This window comes from Melospiza georgiana, chromosome 7 (assembly GCF_028018845.1).
Source record: "Melospiza georgiana isolate bMelGeo1 chromosome 7, bMelGeo1.pri, whole genome shotgun sequence".
Classification (NCBI taxonomy): Eukaryota; Metazoa; Chordata; class Aves; order Passeriformes; family Passerellidae; genus Melospiza; species Melospiza georgiana.
In genome coordinates this window covers 40911693-40938750 of record NC_080436.1, presented here as the reverse complement: position 1 = coordinate 40938750, position 27058 = coordinate 40911693, and the positions used below count along the sequence as shown (strand labels likewise).

The 27058-nt window shown below is 39.2% G+C and overlaps 1 protein-coding gene across 4 annotated transcripts; it reads right to left on the bottom strand.

Annotated features, from left to right (window-relative positions):
- Window positions 1-118: 118 nt before the first annotated feature.
- Window positions 119-24825, bottom strand: MARCHF7 (membrane associated ring-CH-type finger 7). Of its 4 annotated transcripts, none has more exons than XM_058027779.1 (11): window positions 24738-24825; window positions 18961-19111; window positions 14717-14875; window positions 12467-12650; window positions 10721-10888; window positions 8005-9118; window positions 7575-7744; window positions 6235-6344; window positions 4732-4845; window positions 2869-2917; window positions 119-1025 (listed from the first exon to the last, which is right to left on the bottom strand). In XM_058027779.1, exons 2-11 carry the CDS (start codon window positions 19099-19101, stop codon window positions 1000-1002), a joined length of 2235 nt encoding a protein of 744 aa, XP_057883762.1. In that variant the 5' UTR covers window positions 19102-19111; window positions 24738-24825; the 3' UTR covers window positions 119-999. The 4 variants fall into 4 exon arrangements, 3 of the variants coding, with proteins under 3 accessions (XP_057883762.1, XP_057883761.1, XP_057883760.1); XM_058027778.1 differs by lacking the exon at window positions 2869-2917 and having other exon boundaries at window positions 8005-8158; window positions 8324-9118; XR_009114657.1 differs by having other exon boundaries at window positions 945-1025; window positions 1500-2917.
- Window positions 24826-27058: the final 2233 nt, after the last annotated feature.

The window sequence follows — 27058 nt, the reverse complement described above, 5'->3', positions numbered from 1 at the left end:
TGGGTAAGAATTCAGAAACATTAGTGAAGATATCCCACAGACTCCAGCTTTCTATGTCTTCAAGTGTAAGTTCTGGTAGATATCCACATTTAAATGAAATGGACAATACCAGCAGAGATGCATACCTCTTTTGTCTTTATTTATAAAGAAGTGACAACACTAGAAAACACACTGATAACCGGTGCTTTGAACAGTGAAGGTGGGATCTAAAAAAAGTCTGATTAAACTAAACAACCTTAGGTCTTTATCAAGTTGCATATCTGCCAGGAATGCTGAAATGCAAGAGTTCACACCTGCAATATTCCATAATGGAACAGCCACATGATATCAAATATAATCTCAGATTTCCAAACTGGTACATAAAAAAAGCCATCACCAAGTATTAAAAGACCACTGCAAGTTCTTATTGCTTTTTGAGTTAAATAATAGTCTTCATATAAGCCTAAATCCAAACAATCTCTATGGTATCTTGCTTATCCTCCGGTTCATTCATTAACAATGGAAGCAATCAGTTATATGATGCAGCAAAAGAGGCATTTAAGAACACCTTAACAAAACCTATTTAAGTACACGGGCATCCCCACCCTCCCCCTGAAACCCCCTATAACCACTTAGTGCCAGTACAGGAGCAAAACTCGGTAAGACAAAGCCAGAAGTCTGACTACAGTAAGAAGAAAACACAAAGGGAGATAGAGCTTCCTTAAATATTCAGAATCTGATGTCTTCCAAAACAAAGTACAACATCCTCATAATTTAAAAAGGGAAGTTGCTTTCTACGTATCTAATCCGCACACATGCTGAGTAGTTCTCAAGTCTACTGAGCTCCACTGTGCAGCAGTTGATTTTGAATTCAACAATGCTTCAAAAACTACAGTAATATTCAATACGCATTTTACTAAGGTGAGGAATAAAACAAATGCATGTTGATGTTGTTCTTGCCAGTTCAGCATTTCTGCAGCAATTCTGTTTGTTTCTTGCAGTATGAAAGTTCTACCAGCATCAGTCTTCAGAGTCATCTTCAGAAGCTGTTGGAACAACACAGTGTAATCAGAAGCCTTGACAAAAATGTGTGAAAAATTAAAGCACTTTAGGATGAATAGAAGAAATAAGTGATTTTATAATATTAAATAGCAGACTGCAATACCCACCCAAACCTTGAGTAATCACATAACTTAATTCTTAAATGCATCTCATGTCCTAAAAATGCAGCATTTTCAAATCAAAACTCAACAGAACATACAATATGCTGTGTCCTCCTACTCTCCTTCCTCAAAATAAGAGGGAGAAAACTTAATTAAGCCAGAGATTCAACTTTTATGTAGTGCTTAGCATGGCTAATTCCAGCAGTAGTCAGAGGAGGATATACTCAATCCATGACAGCAGCACCCAACCTAAGTTAAAATTAAGTTAAAAATTTGGATACTAAAATACCTAGAATGATCCAGCAGTGTAAACAGACTCTTACATTTTATATATATATATATATATCTTAATGCAACCTGGGCCTACTTGGAAGAAGCTCCTCTCTCCACTCCAGTCCTTTCAGCATATGCAAGATGAACACAACGCCCGCATATGCACAGGATTTGTCGTTGCAAGGTGAGTCAAAAGACAAATATACACTTGTCAACTATGGTAGAAAAGCCCATGCACACATCTACATTAGGTTTGTAACATGTTAGCCTCTCTGTAACAGGAATTTAATGTATCCTCTTAAGCCAGGTCTGCAGACAAGAAAGTATTTATAGTGGAGTAACATGTTCCATCCCTGAACACAGAAAGAAGAAAAGTCTGACTCCTTGCTTCTTCAGTTTTTAGAAGAGAAATGTAACTGAAGCGCATCAATAATAAATCTAGAACTCAGTATTCCTCACCTGCAAGTTAAAGGCTGAATCAAATACAGATTGAACTAAGGAGTTAAATGACACTCATTAATTTTTCCTCTAGTAAGGATGCACATAACTTAGGAATGAATTCATAACTCAAGTCTACTTTTGACCGCTCTGAATGCAGAAATAATCACCTTGAACCAGAACTCCCTCTTTCACACACACACACACACACACACACACTCCCTTTCTTTATAGTATTCCAAATGCATCCTGTGTACTGAAAACCCACATGAAGTTGACAGACACATGCACACTACGAAAAAAAGGGTAGACCAACTACCCTTCTACTGCCTATTCAACATGCTCAGAAATAGATCCAGAGTACATTTACCAGAAATTCAGATGTATCAGCATATAGTGTTGAATTTAAACACATTAAAAAAAAAAGCCATTAGATGAAAAGTAGGCTAATCCTTTGGTTTGCCAAAATTGGCAACCTTCTGACTTCATTCAAGAGGTCTGACAGATCTGATCAAGGAACCCACACAACCAAAAAGTGCGTATGAATGGAAAAAAACAAAGGGGGGAAGAGGGCAAGAAAAAGAAGAAAACTGGCAATACAAGTGTCTAATTTAAATACAGTAATTCAATTCAATTAGTAAAATTCAATTCTAAATGTTTCTTTCATACTATTTTCCTACTTTCTCTTGTAAAAGGCAGCAACCTGAAGGTCACCATTTATCCTGTAATTATGAATTACCAGAACTACAATAACCAAACTCTAACTACTAAGGAATTTTATTATCGATTCCAGATAACACTACTGTGGTCTAAACAACTCAGTGCTGTTGGGAAGTTAATAATGGAGAATTAAATTGGCTCCTCCTCAGAAAAATTCTACTGATGATGGAAAAAGCACTGCTGAGTAAGGTTTTCAGTAATCATGTTCAGTATTATGAATCTTGGCAAGGAGGATTGTACTCATTAGCTTTGAGTTGATCTAGTGGGAGGGGAGGAAAAGAGGGGAAGCACCTACTTTCAATATCTTCCATATGTGCCTGAAGAGTTCTTGCAAGGTTAATAAACTAGAAACAAGGCAGAGAGAAAGTAGTTTAAAAGTTGCAAAGTTATCTGCAGAAATTTGCAACAAGTTAGCAAATTTTTCTTCACTTTTTACATCCCAAAGCTTCATGACAGATCTTGGTTACCTAACCCATTTGCCCAACTTCCAAAAAACAATGTGAAATTTAACATAAATCCCCACACACTAGGCTTCAAATTGCTATTACACAGTTATTTCAGCTGCAAAATGTTCGTGGTAGCAACTTGTGACATCATCTTCATGTTCTACAGTCTGTAGAACACATCGATTTTGAAAGCATCAAACATAAACAAGTGTCAGTTCAATGAAAACCATTCCTAGAAACTCTGATGCAGAAAAACAATCACAGTAAGGACTTGCATTAGTTAAATCCATTTCATATAATTCACAACTAATATGACAAAACAGATCCCTCTAAATGAATGTGGTTCAGGAAAAATTCATAAATACACTTAAGTTCTTGTTTATAATTAAAATCTTAAGAGCATGATTACTATTGGGCACAGTGGTGGTTTGATGTAAGAAATACATGGTATCAAAATCCAAAGCCAAAATTCCTACGATTAAAAAGTCTCAGCCAAGTGGTTTTCGTCACTGCCAATCTGCATCACTGCTTCAGTTAAAAGCCCAGATACTGAGACACAGCAGATAAGAGTTTCCACAGCTTACTCATATGCTTGATATAAAATATTAGCATTGATGCTCTCACTAGTTTAAAATGCAGTGTCACACACAGAAGTATGTAATGCCTCCTCTGATGGGAAACCAGTGAAAACATATTCTGCAATACACTCAAGCTAACAATCTGTGCTGGATGCTGACTACAATTATATCATGTGTCTTTTATATCTCTACACTTGCAGCACAGAAACTGGAGCATGGAATACAAGCTCTATGTTGGATCTGTAGAGGAAAGAGGAGCATGCTCTAATAAATTAAAAGATTAGATAGAGCACAGTCCTGCCTCTTCCAAATATCTACTACCTGCTAGCAGTCAACCATTCCCATATGCACAGGAAAAGGTTAATACTGTCACTCCTTTGTAAGAAAAAAGCACTAAAAATAACTGGCTTTTCAGGAGCTCAGTTGACTAAGAGCACTGATTAATTATCTAGTATCAAATAAACATGTAGCAAACTGGATTTATGAGTGAATCACTGTGTAGAAAGAACTCTGTATGCTGATCTCTTACTGGTTAAAGGTGTACTTAACATGTCCCTAAGCTGGACCTTTCAAGCAACGAGAATGCAGTCAAACGCACCTAATAAAGGGTTTGGACTAATGCCAGAGAACTCACACTACAGCTATAGGCTGTTGCAGAATGTTAATATTCAAGTACACATTTAGATGTGCTCTGGCCGACAAGCACTAGTCTAGTGCGCTAGACAAGCACAAGTTCTAGTCCTTTGCAATACAGACTTGCATAATGAGAAAAATTAAACAAATCAGGTAGTCCAGCATTCTTAACTGCATGTTTGGCACAGAGAGAGGTTTTGCATAAATTCACAATAATCACGACAACATGTATGCTAACTGTATGCTCTGTGCTAAATGTGTGCTAACTAATGAATTACCAACAACTTTGACAGAAACTATTCTGTAGCAGAGTACCTGCAATTATGTAGTACCTTCAGCTTCCAATCAAACAGCACACTGACAAGCACAGCCCATTTTAAACCTAAATTTGTTTTAAAAGTGTGTTTCTTGGGTATCTAGCTCCTAGGTCACTTAACGTAACAATCTGCTTCCAAATTCTCTGTATGAGTAATTCCTGCCAGAAAATCACTGCATACTTACTCTGACACGTGTGCTGGCCTCATTTGCAGTTCCTAACAAATCAGAAAAGCGCTGCTCGCATAAGTGTAACAACACTACAAGGTAGAGACCAGAGCTGATAAATTCATAGTCTGCCTTAAAGGAGATCAAAAGAAACATTCAGAATGTCAGTAATACATCTGCCTATATTATTCAAGTAGAACAACAATTAGATTTTTAATGAAATCATTACAGAGTTATCTCTAGTTGTTTGAAAGAATCAGGAAAATGTAATACAAAAAAATTTAAGTTGCTGAAAAGCTATTTATACCTCTGGTCCTTCCCATCCACCCCAAATCTAACATGTTATCCTTGAAGATAAATAGAGTTCTACAAATTAGATCTGTCAGCCTGATTAGTTCAGAGGAAAGAATGTGCGAATCAGAGTATTATATCACTTGGGGAAATCAAACCAGGATTGCTGGTTTCTTCTCTGTGGTCTCAAGGCTTTACAGAAAGCCAAAATAAAGGAATATATTTTAAGAGTGTTATGATGTTATAAATATTTGAGAAATTCCTTTACCTGCTAAGATAAAAGAAAAATTTTAAAAATGCTACTGCTGAACAGAAAATTTAGTCAATTCTTTAGGAAAAAAATTCACAGTTCTTATTTCTATTAAAGTGCAGTGACAGCAACCAATAAGCACTAGCACTAAAACAAGATGTCTTGAGAAAAACTTTTCAGAGACTTCCTCGATTGATAGGAATTCGAGTACTAGGGTAAGAACTTACTTTAAATAATAAAAAAATTAGAGGTTCATGTTTTGCCCCAAAATTGATGTCACTTGGCACGGATTCTTACAACTTGGTATTTTCTTTAAATATCTGAGGTAAGCTAATAGCATTAATCTTCATATATTGTCAGATTACAACCCAGAGAATAGCGAAAACCCCTCTGAATAGAGTTCATTAAAAACACCAGCTTTGTGTTATTTACTCTTTTTTAAATACTACACAATCCAATGGGTCAAAGATATTCTATTTTAAATAACAAAAGTTATACCAGGGGCCTTTGATTATTTTTAAGTTAGGAAATTATTTGAAGGAGCAGTTAGAAACTGCTAGAACAGAGGTTAGTTTCTACCACTCTAATGAAATAAAAGAAATTTGTAATTGTATGTTTAAAACAACTGCTAAACTGTGTTCAAAAACAGCTAAAAGTGACAACAATGCCTGACTATGAAATTCAATATAATCATGCTAGAATTCACACTGCACCTATGTGGCACAGACAGTGGATTACAAAGCTAGATGACAGACATGCAACTAAGGAAAGAGATATGTTACACTTACTGAAAGCTCAGCTGTAGGAAGCATAGCAGGAAGGTAGTGGTAGTTGGAATATTGAGGAGAAAAATCTGTTCCACATTAACATTACTTTATACGCATAACAGCCCTTCTGAAATGGAGATGCATTTGGCTTCTCTAAAGAGTGCCCTCCCAGCACTAAAGCAACACTTACCAAATAAGGTAAAATATACTAACTTGTTCATTTGCATGTGCCCTATAAAGTTCATGAATGTCAAAGTCTTCCAGATTGAGATGCAACTTCTCTTTGCACAATTCACAAGTTGTCACTGCTTCCAAAGAAGAACCTGGTGGGGTGGTGGGCAAGGGGAAAACTCAGTGTCAAGTTTCAACAGTCTATAACATACAACACACTCATATAAACATTAAAAACTCTACGTAATTTTTGACTTTATTTTGCAGAGCAAGGCTAGAAGAAAAGCAAGCCTCTCATAGGAATGTAGTGACATCTGCTACTGTCAGAATTTAAACGCTGTAGAATGTTTATTCTCTATCCAGCTGCACCTATTTTGCCTCACATTCACACTGGGAATTAATATGCTTCTTCCTGCAAGTATGGCATAAAATCGCTTCTTGGGCTTTCTGAATTTTACTGTGTAATTCAAATACACACAAAAGTAAGAATAAATACACCACAACAAAGTTATTGTTAAGTAACATTTTGTCTTAAGTACCAGTTTTAAAAAAGACTCCTCCATAAGCAACAAGATGAACAAAGCAAGTTGATAGCGGACTTATGTCTTCATATATAGCTAAATAATTCAAATTATTTTTCTTCTACAAGCTGAGGCTTCTAAAACATCCCTTTACTGATCTCTGGTGCTGAGCAAAAAGGTCAGATACTAGCACCTTCCTTTGGTATAAAGTATTTCATGTATTCTATCAAGCCACCTACTTTTAAGAATACTGCAGGTAACAGTTACAAATCAGTCAATCAATCTGTTACAAAAATATTTCTACAGCATGCAATATCTGAAATGTTTCTTAAAGAATTATATATGCACTTTTAGTAATTTTTGAACAAGCATTTTTAAAGTGCCTTGAATGGGAGTTAGTATCTTTAAGAAAAAATTAACATACTTTAGTTACAATTCAAAATAATTTCTGGATTTTCAAATTTCTATCACTGCTAACAGTTAGCTCAGCTATAGAAGTCTTGGAAAAAAGCACAATCATTTCCATAAGGAAGGGTGGGGAACAAATGCCACTCAAAGTGGTACCACTGAAGTGGCAGAGTAATTCTAAAGCTACACTTCTGCAACGTTATCTTTTGTTCAATATCTTAGTAGACAACCCCAAAAAATGCAGTTCCCTAAACAAAAAATACAGTTCTTGCAACTACTCACATGAGAAGCTGCACAGAACACAAAAAGCCTGGAAGTGCCATACTACTTTTTGTAGCAGCAGCAGTTTGTCCCCACTGCTCGCTTTTCAACTAAATACCCCAGTAGGTGCAATTCTTCCAATAAGCCTCCCAGTATAACTGGAAGTCTACCTTGGTTTAGAGTTTGCTTTACCTGAATTTATCTTCGACTGCAGCCATTTTTTCATGCACTCCTGGTGAACATACTGCAGACTTCCAGTGCATTTGCATGGCTCTATTAAAAGGTTGTCAGAACTTGAAGAGGACATCTGACAAATTCTGCACATGTCACCCTCTTCATCTTCAGAATCTTCTAAAAGCAGGCTGAATAGGATGCAATACCAACAAATGCTGTGACATTTCACGTAGGACTTTTTGAAGAAGGACTTTTTCAGAATTCCACTTATCAAACTGTTCTCAAATGCATGAGAATTAAAACAAACTTCTTCAAAGACAAAAGTGAGAATACAACTGAGTTGCCACCTCCTCTACAAGAAAGTTTTCTTTTAAAATCATGATTGCAGAAAGCCCTCTCAGATTAGAACAGGTACATTTTACTGTTCCAAAAGAACATACTAACTTACCTTTCCTTTATTTTCTGGAGTCTTTCTGGATCTCTTGAAGGTGGTATTTTAGACTTGCCACTTTCTTGTCCATCAGACTGATTCCAGCCAGAGGGAATAATATCTACAGTTATCATAAGATTGTCAGACAGACTGCTTCCTAATGTTGGAGGCACTGCAAAGCGAAAGAGAGAAGCAGGCAGAATTCCTGAACCTCTTCCACTGGAGGCTGAATCTGGTGGGGAGGCAGTAGCTGTAGAAATAACAGATACTGCAGGCGTTGGTCTGCTCACAGAAGACCGAGGAGGGCTATCCGATGCTTCAAGAGAGGTGCCCTCACCTGACTCTCTCCTTCTAAAGACATGTTGTGATCTAGCAGTTGAATCAGGGGTAGAGATCCTTGCAGATTCATCTCTTCCTTCTCTTCTTCTTCTGGAAAAGAGAGGTGTACATCTGTTCCTCAAAGAGGACGACAACCAGGATCCTGTGCTCCTACTTTCAGTGTCTGGTCTGTAACTTTCCCCATCAGAGTCAGAGCTGCGATTCTGTGAAACTCCTGATAAACCCCACCTTCGTCCAAGAAAACTGAACCCCTGAGAAGTTTCAGATGACTGAAGTCCTGGAACCCCCGGAGTTGCAGCTCCATTACTACTTGACAGAGCAGTAGCTTGAACTCTTGGGACCGCTGTTGACTCTTCAGGGCCTAACGATCTTGTATGCAACGGGTCTTGGCTAGACCTTCGAGAGAAAAATGTGGATGACATACTAGATGCTAAACGAGACAGCAGCTGTCTGGTTGTGCGCCTCCCTTCACTGTCAGCTGCAGACTCATTCAATGACCTCTGAGAAGATAAAATCCTTTCGGAACCACTTGAGGAAGGGGTTTCATCTCTAATGGCACTAAGAGAAAATGCTGGCTGCACACTCCTCTGGGGAGATTCCAATTCATTTCTCCTTTGTCTTAAAGAATAGCTGGATCTTGAAGAGCTCACGTTAGAGTCTCTGTTGAAAAAAGATGGCTGATGATCAGAAGGCAACTGGCGGTTCATGGGTGCATTCAGCCTCAAAGTGCTTAAGGAGTTTTCTTTTGGTCTTGCTCCCTCTGCGTATGAAGAGGCAGGCCTGTCTTGAAGATCTGTTGCAGAAAAGCAAAGGAAAATACTATGATGATGCGCACATACACATCAGGAAACATTCAAGGTTAGGTTCAACAGGGCTCTAGGCAACCTGTCCTAAATGAAGATGTCCATGCTCACTGCAGGGGGATTGGACTAGGGGACTTTAAAGGTCCCTTCCAACCCATACCATTCTATCATTCTAACAAGAACATCTTCTGTAAATGCTGCCTGAGTATCTCAACACACTGAGAAGAACTCCACTGTAGATGAACCATAGTTCACATGAAGCAGCTGAGGTGGCTAGAGCCCTTCCTCAAATAGCTGCACTGGGTGGTTGTGGGCGGGAAAAGGGGGAAGAAGAAACAAGCATGGACAGATGAAGGTAGGAAACAGAAGCTCTCTATGTAGTCTCAATTTTAAAACTTTCATCTTTGCAGTTTTAGTGACTTTCTTTTAATGGGTTCTGCATTGCAATCACAACTTACTGCTCAAGATGAGCTTTATTTATCTGGCAGATTCCAGCTAATGAAACATCTGCACAGATGCCAATCATCTACCAGATGCTTTTGATTACACATCAGGGAACACAGCTGGGAGTTTTTTAATAGCACTTAATAGGACTACTGCTAGAAATGCAGCATAGACAGTACAAAGCAAGGCTGCTCCCCAGTCCACTTCTCCCATAAGGCTCTACCAGGTAGAGTAGCTGAACTGTCCACTTACTAAAAAGTGCTACGAGTATAATGACATTAAAATATACTCTTCTGCCAAGGCAAGGCTCCAGGACAAATGCTGAAAGTAGATTTTAGCTTTTCTGCTTATCTTCTATACTTAGAAACATGGAATTTTCTTTAACTTCTGCATTACAAAATACAACTAATGCATCTGCAAAAGGTTGCAGATCAAAACTAATGGTGAGCTTCCCCTGACACAGCTCTAGAACATCACAGCACTCTGAACAGAAAGTGAAAACTACACTGCTGAAGTCCTTACTAGTCCTAGCAGTTGCCACGAGACAAACCTCTCATGTCAAGTGTGTGTTTATTCATTTTTATTCTCAGTGTCCTAACAGTTTTCCCTAATAACCATTTGAGAACCCAAACAAAAAGAGATAATATGCACCTTTAAGAAAAAAGTTCCCTAGGTCAAATCAACATTATTTCTCTTCACATACCTAAATACAAAGAGATTTTAAGACAAATAAGAAATGAGCTTTACTGAGTAATCACAGAGTTACAGTGGCAATCATCAACACCACAATGCATCTACAAGCTAGACCATACATATATCCTTCAATGGTTTGGTCAACGCATGGGAAGTGGCCAACCAATTTTATTTAAAAGGATACTTTAACATCTATTTTGTGTTTGTGTTTTGAATAAAATGTTAGAAAAACATGCCCAGCGAAGTTTTGGATGCTCCATCCCTGGAAGTGTTCAAGACCACATTGGATGAGGCTTTAAGCAATCTGGGATAGTGGAAAGTGTCCCTGCCCATGGCAGGAGGTGGAACAAAAGGTGCCTTCCAAACTAAATCATTCTGTGATCCTATGAACATGTTAAGGTACTAAAAGCCCTACAAACTGTAGGTTTATGAGCTTTCAGTTACACGAAACATACATGTTGAAGGTGAAAAGTCACTGTTTCCATAGCTAGGATCCAGCAGGTTATTAACGGACAGATCTGTTCTTCTTTCTAACGGTGTTCGCTCTCTAACCAGATCACTTCCAAGGGAGCCAAGCATTACTGATGAAGATCTAGGAATCCTACTGCATCTCCAGGAGGAATCTAGACAGAAAAAGTAAATAAATCCCCTGTTTTTGTAATCATCTAAAAGTCCATTAAAACTGGCACTTATACAGACATTTTTGCTATTCATATCAAGGGCAAGTTTAACATTGCCACTAGGCTGACCAAGGACCCAGCTGCCAACATAAAGCTAAGTGCACTCTGCTGATGCAGGCACTTACTTCATCTTGCAGAAAGTTGGCTCTGAAAGCTAAAAAGTAGTAATACTTTTGTGAAGAGTCAGACCCATTAACACTATTACAAGATACAAGAGGAAGAGAAGTAGCATCTTGCTTCCTAATGGTAGCTAATTTTTAAAAAGGTTTCACATTATAGCAAAACAGCAGCTTAAGACTTAGCAAATACTGCCATTCCACTTGACATTACTTAAATGAAATTTCATTTCTCATAAAAACAGCTGATGAAGCTTAAATGCAGTTTAGACACAACTTCAAGAACAATGACTAGCACTCTCCTTGTTCATATTACAGAGTAAAACACTTCAGCGTAAAAATGGGTCTTGGTTTTTGTTAGCAGCTCCAACAACTGCATAGCAAGCTGTATATACATCAGCTGGGGACAAAACTCTAGCTCCAAAAGAGTCTTCAACAGCTCTGAAAAATTCACCTTGATATCACTTCATTGCTAACTTAGAAAAAGAAATTTAAGCACTCATTGGTCGACAGTGTGACAACCAACCAACATAGAAATGTAAAGATAAACAGTCCTACACAATGAGAAATGTTCATGGTTGTCGTTTTATTAACAGAGTAAGAAAGTATCAATAATACTGAGGTTTGAGCAAGAATTTAATAATTTTTATTTGGATATCTATGCAATTCCATAAGGTTTATTAAAAAAAAAAATAATCCATACTCACAAGGGTAATCTGAATTAATTTAATGATCTTTATCAAAATGGTTTAGAAATACTTTTAGCATAGGGTTTTGGCTGTTACTTCCTAAGCTTTAGACTTCTGCTGGCATATTGCATAAATTCTGTCTATCCAAGTTTCATGAACTTACCCACAGCTTCAATGAAAATCTCAGGTTTTCCTGAAAGAGCTCCTAGAGAATGAGTTCAGGCCCTGCTAAAAAAGGAACACTTTCTTCCCCAACCCCTAACGACAGTGCTCTAACAAGCCATGATGCAGTGCTTGAACATATTGCTAAGCATGGTAAAGATTTCCTTTCTGCTGTCCCTGGCACACATTGATGTATCAACAGTATCTGACTCATGAAATAAGAGCAGCTGCACTCATTCTTTTCTTGACATCCTAACCAATGAAGGTATGTTTGAGCTATGAAGTTCAGCCTGACCACAAATGGAATAGGTACAGGTAATAATTCTGAAATGGTTTGAGTACAACTGGACTTTCAAAAGACCATGTAAACATCATACTCGGAACTTTGAACACTGTTATCATTGTGAACATACTTTTCAGACAGGCATAAATTTTCATTCATTAAGAAAGATAAAGGCATAATACTTGAAGCAAGTCTTTTAAAACTTGGTAAAACCTCATCTTACTACTCAGACAATTTTGACGTAACTCAGCTCAAGGAATCAACCGCTCACCTGAAAAGGCAGCCAAGCCATTACTTCTTGCAGAAGAGGTAGATGTACAAGATAGTTTAGGTCTCTTTGAATCACTATCTTGCTGCTGGCTATGCAATCTTGGACATGCTCCCATGTCCCACGCTCCCTGAGTTCTCTCAGACTCACCATAAGATCCAGATGTGAAATGAGAGGAAGATGTAGACTGAAATAACATTAAAAAATAAATTACATAGTACATCAGATGCACTTATACACTTGTACATAACGTAAAACTCACAAACATTGTAAAGAATAGCTTCAGATACAAAACCTTTTCTTTAAAAATAAAGTAGGAATTATGCTTGTGCTCTTGATTAGTATTTCTAGGTTTACTCAATACAGTCCTACCAACAAAACTCAGTTTCTGTAACATTCAACATTTTATTTCCTTTCCAGATAGATGTGGCTTACAACAAAAAATTGTTGCAAAAAGGGGGAAAAATTATATTCCTGGCCTATAAGATGCTATAAACACAATCAAATATAGCTTCACGGATCCCCAAGGGAACATATCTTGCTGTCCAGAAATGGCCAAAACTTACTTTTTATCAACCTAAAATATAATTAGCGAAGGAGTGAGCTTCAGGAAAATTGTTTGAAACAAGTATATTTTGATTACAACAAGCTCAAGCACAACTGAAGGACTTCAGAGTAAAGAACATGTATAAAGCAACTTTTGCAGTGTACAGCACCGAAATAAAACAGTCTTCAAAAATTAGCACTATATACATTTCTATAGCACCTAGAAAAAAAAGCTTGGAATAGCCTACAAAGCTGTTTATCTGGTTACTTACAGGTAAGGCATTCATCTTCTATTTTAAATACTTCAGGTTTATTTTTTTTCATATAAAAAAGAAAAAATTAAGCTCAATCAAAAAGCTGAATTGAGCTGTTTGTCTTTCCAGAAACTATCCACAACCAAGATCCTTTAAAGATCAACCAAATTAGAGTACATAATATCTGTGGTTTATTTCTACTTAGTTATGGTTTTTACTAAGTTTAAGCCACAACTTCTTACTCTTTCACACTAAGAAGACTTTCAAGTATTTCCCTCATCTCACCATAAAAAAACAGGGAAACAAATCAACATTCAGAAACCAAGTACAAAGCCGGAATACTTTCCCTTACTAATCTTCTATTTAACATATCACTTTTATTTTAGTAATTTACTACTTGATATGTGGAATTTTCAGAGTATCTTCTGCAAGGTTCACTTGCATTAGAATTTACTTCAAGAGAATAATCAACTTTAATCGGGGAAACAATGGTTTTTACCTTGAAAACCATAGCACTAATTTAACTAGATATGTAGACCACTTAGAAGCACAGATTCCATTTGCATTTAAACTACAGGTAGACATCTACCATGACCTCCCCTGAAGACCAACACATGCACACTAGTTCCTCCCTCCCCGCCCTCCAATATCTCAGTGTCTTCACCTTTGACTCACCTAAGAAAACCAACACCTCTTTAATGATGTGAGCCCAAACATCTTTCCCTTTGAAAGCGAGTAGAATTTTTATTTCACTATCGTCCCGCCAAACTTGTTCACAGTTTTCTGCTTTTCTTATCTTAATATTTCTACCGTGCTTTAAAGTATTCTTCTGTCACTCTACAATGCATAAGCATGCCACAAGCAAACTACTTTATTCTTGGGAGTAACCACGGCACATTGCAGAACCCAGTTAAGACAAACTCTCAGGGCCTGAGTCTTGAATCTCAAGTAACCATTCTTTTGCTTGTAAGTAAGAACAATCAGACTATGAACTACACCTCGCAAGTAAATGTCCTAAAGTAGGTCTCCAAACCCATGCACTTTGTGTTAACTCACAAAGCTAGCACCACCCAAGAAACACACTCCCACCCCGGGAAATACCTGAGGGAGCAAGTGTAAGTAATATGAACTTTGCCATTCACAGGTCTATAACTTGTCTGTGATTCTAATCACCCCCTCCTTTTTTCTTTTTAAATGGACTTTTACAAAGCTACTGACTTTAAATGTATTTCTTAACTCTTAGTAAAACTAATATACATCACTATTTTCACCCTCTGAATGTTTTTAAACACTGCTATCTTCTAGTTTTTGCTCCAACTTGAATTAGTAAGATCTACTTATCTAAAAACATTACAGAGAGCCCCTGCAGGCAGCTTTTCAGATTGGGAAGACTGAAGTAAAACTCTGGGGTTTCAATCTTTTTTCCCAATTATCACACATTAACAGTTCTCACCAATCTGCCTCTGCTTCCCAAAAATCTTCCAGAATGAGGGTGATCAAGTGTCCCTGAGTAGCGCGTTGGAGACGACGCTGTAAGCTTCCAAGGAGTTTCACGGGTGTCCCTCTCTCCAATTCTCCAGTCTCTACTGGAACTATTCAATACACCGGATTCCTGAAGAACAACGTGATTATCATATGCATCTTGTAACTTAAAAATAACTCAGTATCTGGTCTGAGTATTGAAAATACAGGGAAGTGGATGCAGTAACAAATCTGGGAACATTTATTAAGAAACTTTGAGGGACAGCCAAGAAATGAAACAGGCTTAGAGAGAACCACTGGCAAAAGGGAAGTTTTGTTATTCCATTTTTTTAAGTACTTTATAGCAGCTCCTTCATCTGTCCTCTGTTTTGAACTAGGACAATAAAAAGTCAAAATGTAAGGCTTCTGAGGCATTGGGCCTGACTTAGGTACTGCAGCAACTGAGCAGAATTAAGGGCCTGATTTTCAAGTGTTATGCAAAAAACCCCACAGGTGTAGAAAGGGTCTCTATGACAAAAAAAGCACCTCTATGGCCACTAAAACAAGCTGAATTTCAATGAATAGGTTATAACTGAGGAAAGAGACTGCAATTTCATTTGCTCTATAGAATAATAATGGAGATTACAAAAATTAATAGAAATAACAGAAATGCAATAATTTTATTAACACTAAGCAGCATTTTTGAGTGATTATTTGTCCATTCTCCTTCTATGAACTATGAGTACTACAAACACAGTAGTTGCTGTCACCATTTCTTAAAAGCAACAATGAAGCATTCAAAGCCAAACCAAAACAATACAAAAATCTCAGCTTGTTTTCTTCCTTCATTTCAGCTTCAGATTATTTAAAATCCCTTGTCAGAATTTAACAATTAAAGCTCTACATAAGGTATTCTGGCTATGGTGTGTGTTTTCAGCAGCTGAAAAATGTTATCAGGAAAACATTCACAACAATTTTATTAACTGCTCTTGACCCTATGCCTCCACTGCAAAAAAAAAAAAAAATAAACTTATAATTCACTTGTCATAAAACGTTTACTATGTTGAATCATAAAGGATATGATTTTCTTTCTCATACCATGACACTAATTCGATTTTTTTATTTTAAAGTTACCTGGCAACAACACTATATCCCATACATCTGATTAGTTTACAATTAACCTCTTCGTTATGCCGCCTCAGATAAGCAGGGGTTAGTACCCAGATTGATCTCAAAAGTGCATGACGTACAATTCCATATGTACATGAAAAAAAAAACAACAAAACAACAAACCCATCCAATAGAAACCCTTCATATTTGCTAGCCCTAATCAAAACCAAATATAAATTTGACTGATCTGTCCCAGAAGTTTTTGAGTTAACTTATAATCAAGTGTTCTCTCTATAGAAATTCTGTATCAAAAATCCAAGTCCTCCTTATACCTAAAGAATTACTGATAGTTCAAGTTTTTCTTCTAAATGACAGATGTTTAATTATTTGTAACTGAACTAGATCTTAAATATTTTATGGTAGATTTCTTAATGGATTAACAAAGTGAAAATGCCTGTCCTTTGTATTCCTATCTAACTGGACTTAAACTTTCTTGCTCTGTAATCTTAACCTGCCAGCAATAAGGCAATTTGTTCCTTCCAGCTCTGTAAATACCAAAGGTTAGTCAAGAGAGGGAGCTTCCTACAGTTTTATCACTAAGCACCAGTGTTGTGTAATGAGTTCTCAGACTACCTTCTACAAACTGGGAGTGGAAAAAAGGGATACAACATAATCTTTTATACAAATATTTTCCCTGCTGTTTTAACTGGCAAGTGTTATGAGATCATTCCTCAGCTCAGAATCACTTTGCTCAACAGGAAATAGTCAAAAGAATACACAGTGCAGTGAACACACTGCAATTCATGTAATAAATGAAATAATTAAAGATATGTTGTGTCAAAATCTTTTAACAGCACCAGTTCAGCTGAAGACTTGTGATCAATGGCTTTCAGTATACGTATACTGTGTGGACTGTGTCCACATATCTCGACAAAAGAGTAAGATTGCTCAATTTGCTTTTGCTGAGCAGCCAGACAGCAAAAAACATGCAGGACTCCAAAATACAAAAATTACTGACAACTGCTTCCCCTTGTACATTCAGCCTATATATTCTAGCCTATATAACAACAAGCACATGCATGCTGAAGGTAACAAAAATGTAACGCACACAGAATTAATTGTGCTAAAAATAATGTTCTACTACTTGTAAAACTGTTTCTCAAAAAGGCATTATATAATACAATGTCCCAGATAGCTTGCCAGCAGGGACCAAACTCCTAACCATTTTTTAAAAATATGAACATTTAATCACAGAGTTAAGTTTCTGCAATTTCAAAGACCAAAATGGGCTTACATTTCTGGGCCCAAAATTGAGGTGAGAACTGCTGACAGGAGCACAAAAAAAGTACTAAGATAACTGAGTGAAACTGCTATCTGTTGCTTCCAAGTATCAAAAATAATTTCTACAGTAGTTTTATCTCTGCTTCCCATAATAACCTCTAAAACTGCAAGTACCTGCACAGCATGAATACTTCCTCTTGAGAACAGCTACCCTTCCCCACAAAAGTAGTTTGGTTAGTATAAAATGCTGCTTGTGAAATGGCAAAAGGCCTTTTTTAAGTCCCATGCAGTGCACAGAAAGCCCAGCTGTACTAACAAACTGACATGACAGGCTCATGCGAGTCTCTGTTGGTTTTGCGCAGTGTGGCTTTTGGTAGCTGCCAAAAACCTTGGGGGCCAGAGAGGTGGCTTCTGTAATTAGCTGCTGAAAGCTTCAAGTATGCTCGGCAGAGCAAATCCCTGATGGCTCTGAAGATGGATGGGCTGCTGGTCAAGGCTAGGCCAATTAGAGATGGTAGTAACACCTCTTGTGATGACAGATTTCAGAAATCAAAACAAAAGAAGGGATGCAGTTTTAATTTCAGCCACAACAGATTAGAAGGTGAGAACATGTGAGGGAAAACAACACAGTGACACCAAGGTCAGTGGAGAAGGAGGGGGAGGGGGTGCACCAGAACCAAGATTCCTCTGCAGGCTGTGGCGAAGACCATGGTAAAGCAGGTTGTCCTCCTGCAGCCCATGGGTCCACTGCGAATGCAGAGATCTGCTCGCAGCCCATGGGGGAGGTGCTCACACTGGAGCAGGTGAATTCCTGGAGATGGCTGTGATTCAGTGGCAGACCGGATGGAGATAGAGGGCCCCTGCTCCCAGGCTGCAGCAGCCTGTCTTTGGAGGCCTTCATCCTGTGGAAGAGTGAGCCACGCCACAGCAGTTTTGGGAGGACTGCTGCTCATGAGAATGGACCCATGATGGAGAAGTTCAGAGAGAACTGTCTCCCATGGGAAGCACCCCTCGGCCTCACAGGGGAAGGACTCTGGACCATGAGCCAAGTGGAAGAAAACCTCGGGTGAGGAACTGACCAAAATCCCATGCCCTGTCTCCATGCACTGTCACTGGGAAGGAGGGAGGGGCTGGGAGAAGCAAAGGTGGTTTTCAGGGATTATTTTACTTCTTATTATCCTCCTCTGATGTTGTTAGTAATAAACTAACTTTGTACCTTTAAGTTAAGGCTGTTTTGCCCTTGGAGTGTTTTGTCACAGTCCTTATCTCAACTCATGAACCCTTCATTAAGCTTTTCCCTCCTCTACCCAGCTGTAGCAGGGGAGAGTGAGTGAGCAGCTGTTGTGGGTGCCTGGCATTTGACCAGTGTCAAACCACAACAGAGTCTAAAGCTCATCTTCTTACCTTTTCAAAATATAAACACAGGAGGTGCTGCAGAACAGTATAGCCTTGTTAACTGACAACATACTGTACTTTTTGCATCACCAACACATCAGGTGTAATGCCCTACACGCATCAAAGCTCAAACAAAACCCTCACGTCTCCCTCAAAAAAACTCCATTTACCCAGATTTAGGATGGCAGTGGTTCATAAGAAAATAGATCCATATTATCAGAATGCCCTCTCATTCATTAAACAGCTGATTTCTAAAGGTGCAGCTACAAACAAGAGAAGGTAAAAGCAGAAAATCTAGAACTACCAGTTCACTGATTACTGTCACTGGCCTGGTTAGTAAATTCTTGCATTTTAGAAATTTTTTTGTCTAAGTTCTGGGGCTTTTCTTGGTTAAAAAAGACACTTGTAAAATTATTTATACTTTAAAAAAGGAAAAAAAAAATACATTACCTGGTATCCAGATTCTAATCTCCATGAAGATTCTCTTGTACTATATGCACCAGATAAACTGTTTCCAGTTCTAGATCCTACAGGAGAGCTGGAAGGTTGAAGAGATATCCTGCGAGGAATTCTTGAGGGTTTTGACTCCATCCTTTGTATCCTGTACAAGGACATACTGATCATTTTTTTCTCATGGAAGCAGGGAACTCATGCAAAATAGGCACAGGTCATTCTGGGTGTAACATAAATATGACTCACACATACAAATATTTACACAGTGCTTTGGTCTGACTGCATCAGCAAAATGGGGAAACAAGTTCTTATCCTAGTTTTTGTAACCTCTTCTTTACATCTCCTCCCATCCCTCATTAGAAAACTACAGTGCCTTTTATGATTTGGTTATGATATATTCTTGCAATTTTAAGTGTAAGAGGTACTCCTTTAAGAACCACACAGCACTCATATTAATGCAAAATGAGTCAGGAACAGATTACTCAGATTTCTCAAATTAATATATTACATTTTTGCTAATGAACTGCATCTCAACACTTGCAGAAATTATATTCAGATTTATTCCTCAGGGTTGAAATTATGGAACTTCACCCTCCTGTGAAAAAACACATCTGCATCTATCGGCCTTCAACTTCTACAAAGACAGCTCCCAGGGAAACTAACATAGGCAAAGGAGCACAGGTTATCTCACAAGTGTATTCATAAACTGACTTCTCACTTGCTGAGTGTTTATGTGCCTTTTGCTCTTTCTAGGCATTTCAAAAGAAATGCTGGTGCCTTTTCCATATGAGATGTGCTCCTATACTCATCCCCGCCCTTGAAACGGGATCTGACTTAATGTTTACCTAAAACTCAGGACAGCTAGTTTCTTCTTTCTCAGGACAGTAGAGACAGAAGCAGACCACAAACGTTAGCTCTTAAAAAAATTTAAGGAAACTGCAGTATCCTCAATGGTGTGGTACATGAAAAATAGCATGACACATAACAAACAGATGGCAGAGAATCCCAGTGATACAGGGTGATTTGCCAAAGTGGTACAGTCTATTTAACCACTTCTAATTCTGGCCTACCCTTTTGAGAACAGGAGTAAACTATATTGATTAAAAAAAAACCCCTATCCATCAACAAAGCACTCTTTTTTCCCACAATTCAGTCATGCCCATCAGTATCACATTCTGCAAAAAGCTGCTACATCAATCCTGACACACTTCATGTCTGGCTGCAGTTTCAAGGTCAGTCCACATATTCAGGACTTTTAATCTTTGCTCAAGTCACGCTGAATTAAATATTCTACCTGGTAAAAGCCAATTAGTTTGTACAGAACTCCATCGACCTAACAGTATGGACAGCTGAGGTTAGTTTCCTTAACCACTGCTCTCATGCATGCTTATTTGTTACCTAGCTATACAAGAGCAGCCAAAACGCTTAATATTGCAAGTAGGACTCTAAAGTATACCAGGTTTAAGTGACTGTTTACCTTTGTCTACCAAAGAACTACTGGCCCATATTACAGAGGACATCTGCTTCTAGACCACCCTTCCAACAGCAATAACCTGTTTGTGTTTGCCAAAGCCATCACCAGGTAAACAAGATCTGGTTAAGAATCTAAAATGCTCACTTGCCCAATTTTGCATCAATACACTGAAATAATTAATTAAATTAATTTCCCAGATTACATTTAAAACCTTTGGTAAACATTCAGCAATTTATGCAATTCTCAAGTTGTAAGCACATCTGTATCAATAAGAATGTTCTAAGCAGTAGTCCAGAGTTCAAAAAAAACCAGTTAATTGTGGAAGTTTAAAAGAAATTGATTACAAGCCTAATTATCTAAACTACAGCACTTCAAGTGGATCATAATTCAGTAAAACATAACAATCATATTTATTTTCAAACTGTAATGATAGTTAATTTATCCTTCAGAGTAATGTGCCGTGATGTGCTCTACAAGTTTAGTACTAGTATGAAGCTGCAATGAGTGTAAAAAAGTAACTATCAACGCTGCAAACTATAAAACTAAAATATCACAATAATATAGACTAGTGTAGGCTAGACAGGACAGCCGTATGTCTTGATGAGATCTGACAGTCAAAGCAATGTTCGTCTGTGTTTTAACCTGATATAAAATACAACAAACAAACACACAAAATAATGGATCCAAGTCTGCACTATTAAGTACTCAACAAAGAGTGCTGGCATTATCTCCTCTATTATGGATCATTCTGTTTCTGAATTACTTTGTTTCAGATAGGTGTGGAACCAGATGAATTAAATAGCATAGATAAAAGTCAGACATGGACACACATGGAAAATGCAAAGGTTCTAGAAAGAATGGAAGTTCTCATTAGTAGGAATTAATATCCAGATGAGTCAGCGGAGTAGACAGAAGCGTAAGACAACTTCAAAGACTAAATTATAAATCATCTAATACTAATAAAATTGCTTATGCACCATCCACAGAACAGATTAAGAGCATTCAAACAGAACAGGATGGGGTGGAAGACTGGACACCAGAGCCAACTACCTGCTAAAGATGAAATGGAGTCCAAAATTAGCAAATTCCTTCTACAGATGTACATAAATAGGCACAAGACTAATTTTCTCCTTCAATGGTAGCCCCAAGAGGACAGACAATGTTACTCATCAGCCTAATCTTGTAAATTAGCACAGGTCGTGATTTCAATCCAAGTATGTCAGGATAATACTACCTGTAGAGTATTCCTTTCTACAAGTAAAGAAATCTTGCAGAAACTATACCCAAAAAAAGGTGTTTAAACCAACTTAAGGCAGCACAATAGGAAAGGCAAAATTTAATGCGCCAGTTTATGTATACAAATTGTGATTCATTTCCTGCATACTACCTTAATTTTTTTCTGCAGTCTTTGCTTCAGCCAGCAAACAAGAAGGATCTGCTATATAAAGATCAATCAGAGTAACATAAGAATAAGCATTTTACATCCGCCATGTCTGATGCAGAAGTGAAAAGATGCTGAATATGATAGGCCTTATGATCTAGGCAAAGAACTTCAGGTCAAGGAAATCAGACTTTACCTTTCCCTTTCAATAAAGATGTTGTTGAGATGAGTAATTTTCAAAAATCTGCTGCCCAAGAGCTCTTCAATTTCTGGGCAACCATTATAAAATTTATTTGCAATCCAACTAGCAGAAATCATAGAATAATTTGAACTGGAAAGGATATTTCAAGGCCATCTAGTCCAACCACCCTGCAATAAGCAGGGACATCTTCAATGAGATCACATGGCTCAGAGTCCCATCCCACCTGACCTTCCATGTTTCCAGGAACAGACGACCCACCACCTCTCAGGGCAATCTGTGCCCATGGTTCACTATGCTCATCATACAAAATGCCTTCCTTTAATTCACTCCTTGTCCTATCACAACAGGCTGTACTAAATGTCTGTCCCCATCTTTCTTACAGACCATTTTTAAGTACTGAAAGGCTGCAATGAGGTTTCCCCAGAGGCTTCTCTTCTCCTGGCAAAACAACCCAAATTATTTCAGCCTTTCCTCACAGTCTTACCCAGAGGAACAGAGATGCAGCTGAAGTCAACGGAGCCATGATGTCCATTTACTAGACAGACAAAATTAGATCTAGGCACCTCACCTCTAGTGATCAACACTAGTAAGATGTCTTTTGGGTCTTGGAACTTTCTCCCCAGAGTTCTCCAAATACCATTTTAGGCACTGTAGCTTGAAAGCCTGAGATGCAACTATCTTCATAGGTGGTTTGAATACAAACAAAACACATACAAGGCTTATGCTGAATCATAGCAACACAATGAGGTGGTTATAAATAATGTGAGCATGCTAAGCTATCACAGAGCACAGGACAGAGCAATACAATGCTCTCATGCTAAAAAAACAACCACACTATTAAAACCACAATAATACTTGTCTGCAAGGGGAATATTGAGCTTGTATACAATATTTCAGAATGAGAATGGTTTCATTTTATGGTATCATTATCTTAAGGGTTTTCCTGAAGAAAAACACTCAAAACCTCAAACATTTTGTTTACACACATAGGAATTCAACAAACCCCAAGTGGTAATTAACATGCTGTAGCAAGTTCTGTAATGACAAAGTAGATACCTCAATTTATGCAGAAGGTAGTGAGACCAAAAAATACTTAAATGTCTTCTCTGAGGAAACAATAACAATTATCATGGAACCAGAAACTGGGTTGTAGTCTGAACTGATTAAAAAGCCTGTTGTTGCCAAAAAGCAAAGGTATACCTTACTCAAATATCACACCTGATGTGCCCTTCATTGAGAACTCTCATCACATCAACCAGTAAAAATGCACTTCTGGCTTCTCTATCATTTTAACACTACTCACACTCATACCCAACAATAGAAAAATGAGAACATGTACAGCAGAATGAGCAGCACTCTTCTTATCAAAACAACATATTTCACCAGCTTATGCCATGTTACACTACTCAGCAATCAAAACCTCATGAAAAAAATTGAAACAATTCTAGGTCCTCCTGAAATAAGGGACATATGCAATACCTCTCAAAACTTGGTCAGAAATCAAGTTCTGAAATAAAACTTGTTAGTCATACCTGAGAAACACATGGCCAACTTGAAAAAGGAGGTGGAGCTGCACAGCCTATTTTGAGCACACAGATCAAATGTCCTGCCTTCTTTGATCTGTCATCCCTCCAACAGCCTTGTAAAAGACGAACTAGACTTAACACAGCCACCGATGATAAAAGATCCAAGCAGTCTTTGAGGGAAAGCAATGCAATCTCAAAAGACAAAACCAGTTACTATCCTTAACTGTCCATTTTTATAGCCCTTCACAAAAAGGGATTGACAAAACACAGAGAGCAAATATTTCTCTTCTGCCTTGACCCTCTCTATCAATAAAAGAGGAGCAATTTCAGGTAATCGCGTCTAAGAGTAAGTGAAGTGTTTGCCAGCTTCCATGATTACTACCAGTTTTAAGCAATCTTGTACCCTCCATCAGAGGGAAGCATAAGCTTCACTGCCTGCTCCTAAATTCATTCTTCTAGCTTGGAACTATGCACTGACACTTCTACCTAAGACTCGAGCTCTCATATCTACATGTTTTTGTGTGGTTTAAAATAAAACTATTCGTAAGATTTCCTCCCGAGCAACCTCGGGAGAAAACATGCTCACGTGTCTTCCTCGGAGCTTACAATCACGTTTTAATGACAAACGAGACAGAGCTCACGAGTCTTTCTCTCAGACTCTGCAATTCCTCGTTACGGCTATTTTCTCAACCTTCAATGTAGTGAAATTGACAAATAACTCGGGAGCCTCTCAGGAACCTCTCAGGAGCAAGAACATTTACAAATGTCGATGGCTGCCCACGCTGCCGCGGCTGGTGCCCTAAGGCTGGGCTGTTCTCGCAGCCAGCAGGTGCTCTGCAGAGCCGCCGAGGGCATCTCACCTCCGCCGCCAGGCCCCGGGAAGCGGCTCGCACGGCTCGGGCCCGGCCGGGCCCCGCGGCCGCACCCGGTCCCGCTAGTCCGGCAGCATCTGGCCCCAACGGCTGGGCGGAGGCCGCGAGGTGGACGGAGAGGAACAAGCTCGCCACGAGAGCGGGCGCGGAGCCGAGCGGCCGTTGGCGGCGACGGCGGAGAGAAGGGCGGATGGGCCGGCCCCGGCACGGCACAAAATGGTGTCCCCGGCCCTGGCGTGAGGCCGCCAGGGCGCGCGGGGCCCCGCAGCAGGCGCGGCCCGAGCCGCAGGCGGGCCCACCGCGGGCGGTCCGTACTCACCGTCACGGCCGGGCCGCCGCGCAGGCCAGGCCGGGCCGGGCCGAGCCGCCCGCTCGCGGCACTCCCGCAACACAATGGCGGCGGCGCGAGACCGCCCGACTGCCCGGCGCGGCCACTCCCAGCTCCCGCGAGAACTGCTGCCGCGCGGGCCGGCCCCGCGGAAGGGGCGCGACGGGGGCGGAGGCCTGAGCGGAGCCTGAGGGCTGTGGGCGGGGCGGAGCCGGATAACCCTCCAGGAGCGGCAGGATTCGCTTCAGTACATCAAGCAGCGTTTCCCGAGGCGTCCGAGGCGTCCTCCGCCTTCAGCCTGAAAACTGCATCACGCTCTTTGAGTTTTCTGTCTCTGTCACATTCTCTTCCTTGCCTGAACCCTGTAAATTAATTCCCCCGTCTCTCGTCACCGGGTACACCCGGCTGTCCGTGAAGGACGCGGCGGGATGGGGATGTTGGGCAGAGCCCCCTGAATAGAATTGCAAAGCAACAGAATTGCCGTTTATTTAAATTGCATTGAGGCCTCAGTTATGTCCTCTTGAAAGTAAGACGTTGGCAGCCATTTTTACTTGAGGGGAAGATGTTGCGTGATGTTGGAAATCAGGAGATAATCTTCCCAAATTCTTAAAATGCTAAGTCTTCGCATAATCACAGCATTTAGATTAGCAATCCTAAACAAATTACGATTTCCAGTGTCCCTGACCACTACAGAACGTGGCAGAGACTTCACAGTGTGTTTCTGAGCCAGGCCCTGAAGAAGGCAGGTTATGTTATTACTAACGAGTCTAGACTTGTATCACAACTGTCATGACCTTCAGTGATCCAATCTCCATCTGTCATCAGTCTGCAGCGGGCCTTTCCTGAATCCCAGTATGTGGGATTAAGTGGTGAATAAGTGTCATAGATCATGCTTTGCAAGTAAAATAAAGGAGTGTGCAACAGTAGCAGGCTGGCTATTCTTTAAGGGAGGGTAAAAGGAAGAAAAAGAAAAGAAAAAAGAAAATTTTAAACGGGAAGAAAAACACAATCAAGATACCCTGGCATGGGGCTACAAGACATACAAATTCAGTGTGTCCATGCCTAATAGGTATGACAGATCTGAGACCTGTGTAAGACCAGCCTGGCTGGTTACAAACTAGACAGTGGCGCCTAAGTTGTACACCATCCAATTGCTATGTTTAGCAACATCCCTGATTCTCTTTCCATTCATGCTTTCAAATATGTTTGGATTGTATTGCATTTTATTCACTTCTTCACACAGAGAAATAATGGGCAAAGTACCATTTAATTGGAGACAAAGATGAAGAGCTCAGAAGAGCTGTATAATTGAGCTGGGAAGAGAGGAACAATGGAACAAAAATTGATAGGGAGAGAAAGGCTGTTGGGTTCTTTTGCTGATGGGCATGTTGCTTTTCACCATCATGCCAAGAGCAATGCTTATTGGACTTGGGAAAATCTTGTTTATAGCACCCAGAAGCAGGCCTACTGCCCCAGACAATAGCATTTATTTGGCATAACTCTCTCCGGGGGAAGAAGACAGCTAGAATGGGTTCAGGAATGATTCCAGCAGTAGCAGCTACTCTTTTTCCTGGCTAGCAAACAAGAGCGCTTACAGAAAGAGCACTTGGATCTATAATAAATCCAATGCTTAAAGACGTCATTCTGTGTTTCAGTAATGCACAAATCAAGTGTTATTCACAGATCTAGTGAAGTGTCTGTGTGAATGAGGAGGATGAAGCGTATGGCCTTCCCTGCAGCCAGGATAGATCACAGCCACCACTAATCAAGGGCATTATGCTTGTCCTTTTAGAAGCTAGTTCGAAGGTAAGTGTGGAAAGCCCCATCCAATACAAAACTTCAAGAGGTCTTCAACTCAGGATTTACTGGGAATGCTAAGATGTTATACCATTCATTGCATTAGCCCTGTCCAATGCAATGCACAAATTGTATTTCTGGAGGGTTGATGAAATAACCTTTTAGAAACAATCTATGAACTCTGTGAGCCATTTGCTAGCTCACAGAAAAAAAGAAATTGGACTGTCACCTGAGTTCATGAACTTGCTTTTTTTGTTTGTTTGTTTTAATCAGCATAATGGATCAAAGGTCTAGCCTGTAACAACTAGTTTAATTACAAATATACAAAATCAGGAAATGTTAAGACATAGTGTTCAATACTACCACATAGTACAAAGACTTCTCTACATTCTGAATCATTGCTAAAATAGGACCATCTTACAAACATGCATATAGTTTCGGTTTCCTCTCAGGGAAAATATCTAATATTGGGCATTAGTAGCTGAAGTCACAAATCCTGTGTAACTGTGCTCGTA

What these genes read in the sequence shown, in the direction of transcription:
- MARCHF7 (XM_058027777.1), bottom strand. Translation starts at nt 19,101, where the DNA reads ATGGAGTCAAAACCCTCAAGAATTCCTCGCAGGATATCTCTTCAACCT. An exon ending in GCAGTCGAAGATAAATTCAG is followed by an intron (nt 6,345 to 7,574) that starts GTAAAGCAAACT and finishes CCACCCCACCAG; the next exon opens with GTTCTTCTTTGGAAGCAGTG. An exon ending in GGGCACATGCAAATGAACAA is followed by an intron (nt 4,846 to 6,234) that starts GTTAGTATATTT and finishes ATCTCCTTTAAG; the next exon opens with GCAGACTATGAATTTATCAG.